The sequence below is a fragment of the Pseudopodoces humilis genome, chromosome 17 (assembly GCF_049639895.1).
Source record: "Pseudopodoces humilis isolate 2021_Gansu_Grassland_sample_001 chromosome 17, ASM4963989v1, whole genome shotgun sequence".
In the NCBI taxonomy this organism is placed as follows: domain Eukaryota; kingdom Metazoa; phylum Chordata; class Aves; order Passeriformes; family Paridae; genus Pseudopodoces; species Pseudopodoces humilis.
In genome coordinates this window covers 3,640,020-3,652,002 of record NC_142216.1, presented here as the reverse complement: position 1 = coordinate 3,652,002, position 11,983 = coordinate 3,640,020, and the positions used below count along the sequence as shown (strand labels likewise).

Here is an 11,983-nt window from a genome sequence, read left to right as displayed (position 1 = left end):
CCTCACCAGAGAGCTTCACCCTGCAAGTGGCAGCAGCAGGGTCATTAATCAAAGCCACAGTGCTGCTAACTGTATTTCCCTTGCTGTTCTGCCCATTTCTCCAATCTTGGTTCTTTGTACAACGTTGATTTATCGCAGCTTGGAGTGCAGACCCAGGGCTGACCCCAACACCTGGGACAGGGCCTGGTCCTTGCTGGAGATAAGGATTATTGCCTCCATTGGCTTGGGAGAGGCTTTCATCCTTGCGCCCACCAATGAGCCAGTTGCCACCTGGTGTTGTCCCCATACTTTGAATGTTGTCACCACAGGACTGCAGGGTGGAGCTGGCTGTGTGGTGTGGTGCCAAGAACAGGGAAAGGTATAAAGGTGCCAGCAGACTGCCAGAGACAGGATCCCTGAGACACTGAGGAGTGTCCCAGCTCTCTCCGCTGTGCTCAGTAAAACGTCACCTTGACCATGAAGGTAGCTGGTGTCTTCCTGCTCCTCTCCCTGGCACTCTGCTTCTACCAAGGTGAGTCCAACATTTTGCTTAGGAGCTATTTCCTCTTCTTGCTAAAGCTCCCAGGTCTGCCACATGGGAAGGTGAGTGTGGGAAGAGACCAGCTGTTCCTGGGGCTGGGCAGGGGATGCTGCAATGACCAGTGTGCATTAAACCTGCACCTGTCTGTGAGCAAACCCAAAGCAAAGGCTTTGAAAGGGTGCACTTGCTCCCAAAAAATGAACAGACCTGCTGGGCTGACGCTCTGTCTTCAGGGGTAGGATTTGTCCTGTAACTGGTGATTTCTAGGACAGTGTGATCCTTTCAGAGTGAATAGGTGCTATTCTGCTTTTAAAAAAGCAAATCCAAGAAGACAGGAAATGAATCTATGCGAGGGAAAATGCAGCTCTCACTACCAAAGCCAATGTTTAAGCCAACTGTGTTTTCAAAATCCCATATGGTGCAGAGGGATGAGAACATGAGCTGTTGCTGCTCCTCAGGTCCTGCTTTAGTGGGCTCATTCCAAACAGGAGGGTGCTTCTGAAGCAGGTCCTCTGTCATCCTGTTTACTGCACAGAGGCTGCCATTGCAGGGCTGTCTGAGCACAAAATCTGGGCTCATTTCAGATGAGCTGAGCACGTAGTGAGCTGCAGCTCCTGGGCCTGGACCAGTGATAGCCCAAAGTAAAATCCTCAAAATATTAAACAGTGTGGCTACCAGCTCTTCAGCACCAAAATGTTTCACTGCTATGGGCTGTGCTGGTTGTTAATACAGATGTAGTATAAATCCTCCATCTAGGTGACTTCTGGGTTTGTAAAAAAGCCCAGGAACTTCTTCTCAGTTCTGCCTTTTGCCAAAAAAATTCAGGTTGTTTTTCAAAACACACCTACCTCGTGCTCCACCCATGTGATCCCAGCTGCCAGCTCAGGGCCAGCTTCTCCATGGAGAAGCCCACCAAAGTCATGGCTTGATCCCACCAGCTTTGATGTGTAACCTCAGGGTCTCCTTCTAGTAGAGATTTTCAACAACTTGTCTTTTGCTCTGCTTGCTTGTGTTAAAAACTGATTAACAGCAGAAAAACCACCCTGGATTTACTCCAGCACCTGTCCAGTGTCAGCAGGAGTTTCTCAGTTACTCATGAACATGTGGTAAGACAGGACAAAAGCCACCTTTACTCCCTGACAGCTGGCAGGTGACATCTCCAGAAGTGCATTTTGGCGTGGCAGGACCTTGCACCATTACAGTGTTTCTGCCAGGGGGTGACACAGCAGGGAGGAATACAGATGAGAAGTGTGAGAGATCCAAGGGAAGAAGTTCTTTTCTAGGACAAAGGTGTTTGAGTGAAGACATAGGGACATCAGCCTAAACTGTCTTTATTCTGTCCCACTTGAAACCAGCTCGAGTGATGGGTGCTAAGATGTCTTCTCTCTCTCTCTCTCTCTCTCTCTCTCTCTCTCTCTCTCTCCCTCCCTTTCTCTCCTCTTTCTCTAGGAAATGCCAAGGTGGATGCAGCTGCTGTCACAGGAACAGAGGTGAGGTCTCCTCATTTCTGTAGCATAAGTGAGACAGCACTAGCCCATGCACTGGGGAACCACCTTTGCTAAATACACTGAAGCAGAGTGGGCTGACAGCCCAAAGATGCCAGTGCCTGGGAACCCCCTTCCACCTGCTGTGCCACAGCAAAATCCCAGTGATTATACTGGTTTTCCACTGCATTTCCCCCAAACACTGAAGGAAAAGTTCCTAGAAAGCTAAATATTGCTGTTACCTGCCAAGAAAGTCAGAAATCCCCTTAGTCTCTGGCTTGCAAGTGTGGGGCCAGGTATTGCTGTGGCATAAAAATAAAAACTGGGGATAAGGTGCTCAGGCAGTGCCCATGGAGCAGTATTTACTCTACACTGTTACTCCTAAGGCTGTGTAGCAGTGCCAGGTGGAGTTCAGCTGGCCAAGGGACATGGTGGCAGATGGCCCCAGTGTTTCTGAGAGCCCAGAGTGGAGCTCTGAGGATGGGTTATGAAGACAGACAAAATGTGCACCTCTCTGGGAAAGCAAAGCTCCTTTGGTAAACTGAGAACAGGCTTAACATTTTCAAAATTAACCTTCCGTGTCTCCAGCCATCTTGTGAGAATTTCAACCTGAGAAGAGGGTGTACAAGGGAGTTTGACCCCATCTGTGGCACGGATGACATCCTGTACAGCAACGAGTGCCTGTTGTGCCTTCACAACCTGTGAGTATCTGGAGCCGCTGCAAGTCTAAATGCCGCACAGACGAGGGCTACCGCATATATCTGGGATTTCCTAGAAAGAAATCTGTTTGCATGCAGCTGGGTGGAGCTTGGGCAGTGAGCCCAGCACATCTGGCACGGATCTGGCCTCCAGCACAGCTGCTGCGCCCGCTGCTCTGAGCGCTGGGCTCCAGCTGAGGAATGGGCCCGGTGCGTGAGGCTCACAGCACACACGCTGCCCACAAACAAAAATCTCCCCATACCTGCAGCTGCCAAGCAGCAGCGAGAGCTGGCAGGCATCCAGGATCTCAGACAAATGGCAAAGTCCTCCAAGTCTGCCCAGAGCTAGCAAACGGGCTGAGGAATATTTCTCCAGATGACCTCAGATGTGTGGTGGCTGAGGAAAAAACTCTGTTTTTTCGCCCCAGAAATTTATAGCTGAGCTCTGCTCTCTGTCTTCTCTGCATATGAAAGGATACAATTTGCTCTGGGTATTTTTAAGAATGAGCTTTATATTTAATCTGTGCTGGTGCCAGATTGCACTGTTCTAGCAGAAGGCCAGGTCCAAATGCTAAGGGTGTCTCTGGCAAGACTTGATACATTTCATCTGGCTTGGGCCCTAGGTAATTTAAAATATATTTATACACTGGAGGCACTCTGTGTCAGACAAGTGAAGGAATTACTTCCAATTCAATGCTATTAAGTGGTTCAAAAATCTCTTTTGGGAAGATTGAGACTTATCTGGAGCCAGATGCCCCAGTCTGCAGGGCTAAGGGAGCTTCACCCTTGGCTTCACCTAGTGTAGGCAGGGATTTTTGGTGATCAGGCTCACAGGCCCATCTGCCATCAGCAGACACATTTGTAGCAGAAGCTCAAAGTCCAGCTTTTCTGTCTCTGGATGAGTGGGCTTGTGGAGCCAAATTCTGCTTTCAGGAGCATCGCCTCCCTGCTGGCTCTGCAGGAACAAGGAACAGAATCCACATCACCAGGAAAAGAAAAAAAAAAAAAGCCTAGATAAATATTGTCAGTTGGGTTGTCCCCTCTTTGCTTCATTAACCCAGGCTGCTGCCACATATTCTGTTCCTGGCCTGCTCAAATGCTGGTTCACCTTTCAGGGCTGAGTATGATGCAGTCAGGCAGAGAGAGGCTGAGTGGGATCTCCTCAGCAAAGACACCGCAGTTAATGACCCGGCACGGCCTGGCAGGGCAGTAATGACCCTGCTGGAAGCCAGCAGCCCAGCACCAGCTGTCCCTGTATTGTGCAACAGATGGGGGTGGGAGGTTCATCAGACACAACATCATTAGGGCTTTGGCCACGAGCCAAGAGCGGGGTGAAGTGAGCGGGGAAGGCTCCACAGTCAGCTGTGCAAAGTGGTGTCCAGGATGCTCCATCTCCCCAGAGCAGAGAGCAGCCTCAGAGGGGACTGGGAGAATCCAGTGCTCACAAGAAGGGAAACTGGGGTACAAGAAAGAGAAAGACTGAGCTGGTGGTGTATTCAGAGCTGTCCAGGAGTTAGAGGAGGGATGGGATGGATGAGAAACTGGTGCTGCATCCTTGTGCTGACAGGCACTGCATTCCCAGAGCTCCTAAACCTCCTGTTTGTGCAAGCTCCGAGCAGCTGCAACTGGAAATGTGCTGCTCCTGTGGGTCACAGCAGCACATTTCCAGCACTTGCAGCTCCCCTGTTCTGTTCCCAAGTGAAGGAATTCTGAGGTTAGGAACAGCCATTTGGTCTCCTGGCCAGGGCCATCTGGGCCGGGCACCAGGACTCTGAAGCTGTCTGGTGCCAAATGTCTTGGGGGAGAGATAAATGGAGTGTCCTCATCTATAAAGCCTTGGTCCGTGGGGGGAAGTCAGCCGAGAGGCAGATGAAGTGTCATTTGCAGTTTTGTGTGTGCAACTGGCCTGACAAGAGCTGGAAGCCTGTGAGGAGTCTGGGAATAGAGCATCTGGCGGGTCCCTGCGGCAGCAGCGTCTCACTTGTCGCCTGTGGTCACTTCACTGTGACCAGCATGCAAAACGCTTTTTGCAAAACGCGAATCATTTTACCAGCATTTCTCTAACGCACCTGAGAAATGGAGCTGTCTTTCCAAAGAGGAGAACATCATGATTCCCTGTGAAAATCGAACAATTCAGAGGAATCAGGTTGACTATTAGGCAAAATGAAGATAATAGGGTTTTTTTTAAGGTGCCTTTTTAATATTTTCCTCACTTTTGCTGCAGAAGCAATCATGAGGGGAGGCTGGGAGCAGGGCAAACCCAAGTGAGACACAGTGGCAGTCTTTTGTTTCTGAAAACCTACAAAACAAATTCATAACCTTTGTTGTCTGCAGTCAGACAGGCATTAGAGGTGTCTCAGTGCTGTCCTGCAGCACAGAGGTGAATTATCCTGCCAGGAGGTGTCAGAAAGCACTCTTGAGCTTATTGGAATTAATTAACACATGTCCATGGTAACCCTGAACTCCCTGTCAAGAATATGTGGCCTTGCTTGCTGTGAATAACACTTAGATGATGATTTAAGCAGTATTTTCCTTTCTTTCTGCCTTTGCCCTCTGAGCCAGGATCTGCTGTGTCTCAGGGACCCAAAGGCAGCCCCCCAGCATTTTTAACCTCTCTTGCAGCCAAAGAAGCACCCACGTGCGCATTAAGAACAGAGGAATGTGCAGAACTCCCCGTGTCAACTCTGCTCTAAACTGAGGCACAACCGTGCCAGAGCTGAGAGCACAAAGCTGTCCCCTCACCCCCTCAAACCCCCAATAAAATGGAAGCATCGCCACGTCTTGTGCTGGGATTTCTTACACACACAGCAGTCCCCTGTCCCCAACACTCAAAGCACCTTCCTGAAAAGCATGGCTTGTTCTGGTGATGCCTGTAAAGAGCTGTGAGTGAATTACTGACACAACCCCAGGGAGAGGGCTGGGATGTGCCCAAGGAGAGAGCCAGGCTCTGGCATAACAGGGAGGCTCTTCTTTTGCATCAATAATTTTGTTTTCCTTTCCTAGACTCCCAGTGTTCGAGCAATAGATTTTTAGCATTCTCATGACTTGCAATTGCATTTGCTAAATACAGGGTACTAAAGCCCTTGCTCCAGAGCCTTTGCAAGGAGAAAGAACCCCAGAAGTCATTTCCATGCTGACCCATCTCCAGCCTTGTCCATATGCCAGTGCCCCATGACACAGCCCCTGTGCACCAAGAGTCACCAGCCTCACACTTGTCCTGCAGGTCACAGCTACTCAGTGCCTCAGAAAACCAAAAGAGCTGGGAATGCTCAGCCTGAAGAAGAGAAATCTCCTGGGAGACTTCAGAGCCCCTTCCAATGTCTAAAGGGGTACCAAGAGAGACTTTTCACAGGGGCTGGGCGTGATGGGACAAGGGGGGATGGCTTCAAATTGAGAGAGGGCAGAGTTAGGTTAAATATTAGGACAAAGTTTTTTACCGTGAAGATGGTGAGAAACTGGAACAGGTTGCCCAGAGTTGTGACTACCCCATTCCCGGATTCATGCAAGATCAGGCTGGAGGGAGTTCTGAGTAACCTGGTCTCGTTGAAGATGTCCCTGCCCAGGGCGGGGATGCTGGAGCAGATGTCCTGTAAAGGTCGTTCCCAAGCCGCCCATCCCGCGGTTCCGCGGCTCTGCGCGGTGCGGGCAGGACGCGGAGTGCGGGTTCCTCGATGGAGCTTTCGGCACTGGAGGCCGCTGTTGCTCCGCCGCAGCCGGTGCCAGCTGCCGGAGCCGAGCCCGCAGCTGGATCCCGCAGCTGGGTCCCGCAGCTGAATCCTGCAGCTGGATCCCGGAGCTGGATCCCGGAGCTGGGTCCCGCAGCTGGATCCTGCAGCTGGATCCCGGAGCTGGATCCCGGAGCTGGATCCCGGAGCTGGATCCCGCAGCTGGGTCCCGCAGCTGGATCCCGCAGCTGGATCCCGCAGCTGGCGGGGGATGCGCGCCCGGCCGGGCGGGGAGCGGCGCGCATCCCCCGCGGGCGCTCAGCTCCTGCCAGCCCTGCCGGGAGGCTGGAAGCCGCTGAGGTGCGGTAACCGAGGCACTCGGCCTCGCCACTTCCCTGTCCCTCACTCCCCAGGACCCACGAGCAGGTTTGGGGGATGCTCCGGGGCTGCAGGGACAAGAGCGGCCCCGGCGGGTGTGCCCTGCGCTGGAGGAATGTGTCTGTGTCTGCCTGGCGCTGGCACGGCGCTGCCAGCTGCTCCCTGGAGAGCTGGGCACTCCCCTGCTTGTGCCAAAGGGCTGTCGTGAGTCAGCCCAAAACAGCCTGGGAAAGAGCATTTGGAGCTGGGGATCAAACCCTCGTGGGGTTCCCTATGATTCACAGCCCTTCAGACTGTTTGTATTTGGGGCAAACCCGACACTTTGTTCTTAGGAAACCCTGGACTTCGCTGTGGGTAGAAAGATGAGTTCTCTTTATGAAGTTGCTGAAACAAACACAAAAAAAATATATGCATGATCCAGCTGAGAGAGCTCCAGTGCTCGTTTGAAATTTCAAATGTGGCCAGATGCAGCTGGAGGGGGGGAAAGCACAGGCTCCTCTTCTCAGATCTGCCAAAGAGTATCTGCAGTTGAGGGAGAGATGAAAAACGACTCGCTTTGCCCACATGTAAAATTAATGCACTAAAGGTGGTAGTCCCAAATAGGCTGGGGACTGTGAATTGCCTTGACATCTTTGCACACAGGGGATCCTGGAAATCCAGCTTCCCACAGCCGGGATATTGCTGATACTGCTGCATCACAAGAAATGGAGCATAGCTTTTATCCAGGGAAATCTCTGCCAGTGAGGCTGGCAGGAGGGGAGACTGATCCTCCCTACACTTCTTTCACTGCTCTTGGATATTGTGGCACGGCTTAGCCCCAGACTCATCCCAGCTGGTTTCTTCTACCCAGCAGAACAATGAAAAGTGCACTGAGGCCAGCTCATGCCAAGCAAAACATCTTTCCTGCCCATGCCATTTCTGGGAAACATCACCCAGTGTTAGCCAAGAGCGTTTCTTTGATGCAGTGAGGTGCTGGCCGAGCCTGCAAAGCAGCAGGTCTCGTCAGCCGCACGGCTGAGCGCAGCCTGCGTCTCCCCAGGCACTGTTGTGATGAGAACTGGCATTCCTGCTAAATGTCAGCCACATCCGTTTCACAGCAAGGTCCATATCAGCCTGGAGATTACGGGAAGCAGCAGGTCAGGGGCCACTCTAGTTCTGCACAGCAGGGGCACATCAGGCAGAATCAGTGGCAAGTTTCCAGAGGGAAGTGGTTCCTGTCCATACTTCAGTCTTGGCTTGACCAAGGGCAAATCTGAGGTGCAGGTGCAAAGTTTAGACTCATCCTCAAAAGCCAGTCTGCTGCCCCCATAAGAGATTTTCCCTGAAGCCGAGGAAGGGAACGCTTCATCCAAGCTGCTCCTCTGCCATCTGATCCCCAGCAGAGCCTGGAGCTGTCCTGCCAGAAGCCAACCTGACTTTTCTGAGACACCAGCTTGCTTCCCTGCATCTCCATGATGCTGTTTCCAGTGCTGGTGGGCTGGCAGGGACACAGCAAAATGGAGAGTGACAGGAGCAATGGCTTCAATTCTTGGTTTCTTTGTCTAAATAGCTGCAGCTCTTCAGGCTCCTTCCCAGGGCAGTGCTTCTGGCCATGTGTTTGAAGCCCTGAACACGTTTTGAATGATGCAGTGAGGGAAAAACAGGATTTGCCAAATCAGAGGAAGGGCTCAGCCATCCACCTCCCTCCTCCTTCCCTTCTGGCTGCTCCCAGGGGGCTCAGCCAGGGCAAAAATGGAAAGGCCAAGAGCACATGGTGGGTGAGGAGAATCCCAAAGGATGGTTCAAAAAGCTCAGCATTTACTGCCCTGAGGAAGCTCAGGCAGAGAGCAACGCAATGCCTGTCCCAGTCCCACAATTCCTGTCCCCAGTGCCTCAATTCCTGCCCCCAGTGCTGCAATTCCTGCCCCCAGTGCCTCAATTCCTGCCCCAGTGCCTCAATTCCTGCCCCCAGTGCCTCAATTCCTGCCCCCAGTGCTGCAATTCCTGCCCCCAGTGCTGCAATTCCTGCCCCCAGTGCCTCAATTCCTGCCCCAGTGCCTCAATTCCTGCCCCAGTGCCTCAATTCCTGCCCCCAGCACCTCAATTCCTGCCCCAGTGCCTCAATTCCTGCCCCCAGCACCTCAATTCCTGCCCCCAGCACCTCAATTCCTGCCCCCAGTGCCTCAATTCCTGCCCCCAGTGCTGCAATTCCTGCCCCAGAGCCATGCTGCTCACAATAACAAACAATTTAATGACAAGGGGGGGAAATTCCAAAAATAACCTCAGTGGCTGAGCCAGCCAGGGCTCTGCAGAGAGCAGGACACCCACAGGGCCCAGCTCCCAGCCTGCCTGCCCTGGGAGCACCGGCACATCCTCAGGAGGAGCAGGTGGTTTGAAATCTGGCAATGCTTCCCTTCATCTCCCTCCTCCTGCCATCCAGGGGCATCTCTCCTGCAATCCTTCACCAGGATTTGCTGGTTGGGTGGAAGCTTTTCAAAGCATGGTTGCATCTCCAAAGCAGCCCTGGGTACTGCCAAGCCTCAGGAATGTCTCAAGAGTGACAGAAACCAGACAGCTAAGGACAGAAGGCCCAGGGGAGCATTTTCAGATCAGGAAAACATGTTTCTTTAAATTGAGACTTTTCTGCCAGTAAAAATTCTTGTAAAATTCAGCTGGGGAAGCCCTTCCCCCTCCACCTTCTGGAACGCTTTCCTGAAGCTCCCACCTGGGAGGCAATATCTATTTCCACTGCCAGTGGCATTTGACTTCATGATGTCATGGTAGCATGCTGTGAATTCAGGTTTAGAACTGGACTGAGGGACTTCAGTGAAATGCAAGACCCAAGCTGAGAAGAAGCCCTGAATTTCTGGGAGCTGCAAAACATTTTTGTGTCCAGGCCTGCTTGGAAGAGGCAGCTTTGGTACCACCTTTGCCCACTGCAGCCTTCCCCAACATTCCTCTGATAAGAAAGCTTCTATTTTAGCCACGTTTTCAACATCAGATTTGTTTTTCCAGTCTGGAAATAAGCAGAGCCTTCCTCAGATTTGCTGCAGCTGCCACAGGGCACTTTCCATGAGGCACGTTCAGTTCTAAGAGACTTGTTTTGGGGGAGCTGAATTAAAGTCATTTTGGTGGGCTGGCAAGGAGAGCTTCTCTTTGCAGACACCCCATGGGAACCCATCTGCTGCTGGAAAGGCTCCTGTGAGCGATGATGCTTCCACGTGCCACCTCCCAGATCTGGCCTTTGGCAAAGGATGCAGACAGAGGTGTCCCAGTGCCCAGGGCAGGGCAGGGATCCAGAGCCTGCTCTCCTTGATGGGTACAGAGCCACTTCAGCTGCTGCTGTTGTGACAGCCTCAACGAGAGGTATCAGGAGCGCCAGCAAATGCAAACAGTTTTGTCATGGTGGAGAGGCAGCTGCCAGCCCAGCACAGCAGCACTGCTGTGGCAGAGGGTCACGCTGCCAAGCTTGAGGCCACCGAAGGAAATGCCAATTGGTTCCACCCGAGTGGGAAATGACAGCGTTAGTGCTCTGCAAAGGACAAGTCTGACTGAAATGGAAGGATGCTTTTAAACTGCAAATTTCTTTCCATCTAAACCACAGCTCAGGCTACACAGGGAAAAGCTGTCCCTGGCAAATGTATGGGAATGAGCTGGAAGTGGCTCTGCACCGATACAGAGAGGCTGTCCCCAGGGCTTAGTGGGGCTGGAGTGGGATCATTGCTAAATAAGAGAGAGGACACTTCTCAGTGGCGGGCTGAAACCGCCCTGATAACCACAGACATGGAACAAATAGCCACAACCAGAGCTGCACATTTGAAGAGAGATCTCAGCTTTTGCTTTCTAATGTCTCTGAGCTGTTACAGAGAAGTCAGATGACAGCAATAGTTTGTATTTCTCTCTGTCAAAAGACAGTAAGCTTCCAGGAGTCAGGAGCATCCAAAGTGTTCCGCAGACAGCGAAGCAGCCCTGCCAATGTCTCAACACTACTTTTCTGGCCTTTATCTTTCATCAGGCACACTCCACTTACAGCAAGGACAGGAGGGGCTGGAAGTGCCAGCTCTGCGTGGTGCTGGCACGTGAAGCTGGATTCCTGACGCTCTGCACGCTGTTGGAGACCTCCCGGCGCTGCGGTCGGCGTTAGTGCTGCAGGTGGATTCAATGCTGAGAAGTTCTGCTTCCTTCCAGCTAAGAGCACAGCTCCTGGAAAGCTCCCAGGCAAAGGTCCTGCCCTTCACCTACGCCAGAACAATAACCTGTTGTTGTAGCACGGCTCAGCAGGGATGGATTGCAGACTTTTTCCAGTAACTTCAGCACTTTTCTAGCTGCAAAAGGATGCCACAAATAGAAAATCACGTGTGAGGTTTAACCCAAACAGGCTGCTGGCCTCTGAGAGAAGGCTGGACCCTTCCCAGCACACCTTGGCATGGATTTAGGTGGTGATCCACCCCCACACCTGCGTGGTGGGGTGCTGGGAAGCTCTCCTTTGCTGGCAGATGGTATGATGTGGCTTGAAGCCACAAAGGCATTAGGTCAGTGTAAGTGTCCAGCTTGCAGGTGGCATCACTCTCATGGACTGAGATCTGATGCATTAATCAGTGACCCCCTATCAGCCCTTTTTTCTGAAGCCATTATCCATAAGGAGAAGGGAAGCAGCAGCCTTCCTCCACACCCTATCACATGCTCTGGGGCACTGTCCCTCCCCACTAATGCCCCAGCAGATGGTGTTTAACTCCAGAGGAAGGATTCCAGGACCTGAAAGTAAAAGCCAGGATGCCTTAAGTTGGGCACATCAGGGACTGAAACATGGTGGTGAAAGAGCCAAGGCGGGACTGAAGCATGGCATGGCTGGGGCAGAGAAAGATGTCCCACAGCCCTTGCACTGATGGCCACGTGCTGGGAATGTCCAAAGGCAGGGAATGAGTTATTGCACATGGCATGAGATGGCACAGACACCTGACTCCATGTGCCAATACATGTGGATTTGGCAGAGCTCTGGATCCGGCCCCAGCAAGGCACCACAGGGAGCTGCACCAGCACTGCTGCAGCTGCTGCTGGGCTGGAAATGCTTCTGGCTGCCCCAGGGCTTGGGCAGGAGTTCTCTCTCTTTCCTCACCCCACTCCTGGTCACAAGCAGACAGGAATTTGGTAGCCAAAGGGATTGTTCAGTGCACATTTCCAAGGGGATGGAGATATAGTGACTCTTGGGGTCTCTGCTGGCATTCCTGGCTGGTTCAGGACATTGCAGCTGTGTCAACA

At 52.3% G+C, this 11,983-nt stretch overlaps 1 protein-coding gene across 1 annotated transcript; it reads left to right on the top strand.

Annotated features, from left to right (window-relative positions):
• Positions 1-353: 353 nt before the first annotated feature.
• LOC106628219 (pancreatic secretory trypsin inhibitor-like) lies at positions 354-5,479 on the top strand. The gene is made up of 4 exons (XM_014253070.2): positions 354-511; positions 1,970-2,010; positions 2,593-2,705; positions 5,325-5,479. Exons 1-4 carry the CDS (start codon positions 457-459, stop codon positions 5,398-5,400), a joined length of 285 nt encoding a protein of 94 aa, XP_014108545.1. The 5' UTR covers positions 354-456; the 3' UTR covers positions 5,401-5,479.
• The last annotated feature ends 6,504 nt before the right edge of the window (positions 5,480-11,983 follow it).

What these genes read in the sequence shown, in the direction of transcription:
- LOC106628219 (XM_014253070.2), top strand. Translation starts at nt 457, where the DNA reads ATGAAGGTAGCTGGTGTCTTCCTGCTCCTCTCCCTGGCACTCTGCTTC. An exon ending in GGCACTCTGCTTCTACCAAG is followed by an intron (nt 512 to 1,969) that starts GTGAGTCCAACA and finishes CTCTTTCTCTAG; the next exon opens with GAAATGCCAAGGTGGATGCA. An exon ending in CTGCTGTCACAGGAACAGAG is followed by an intron (nt 2,011 to 2,592) that starts GTGAGGTCTCCT and finishes CCGTGTCTCCAG; the next exon opens with CCATCTTGTGAGAATTTCAA.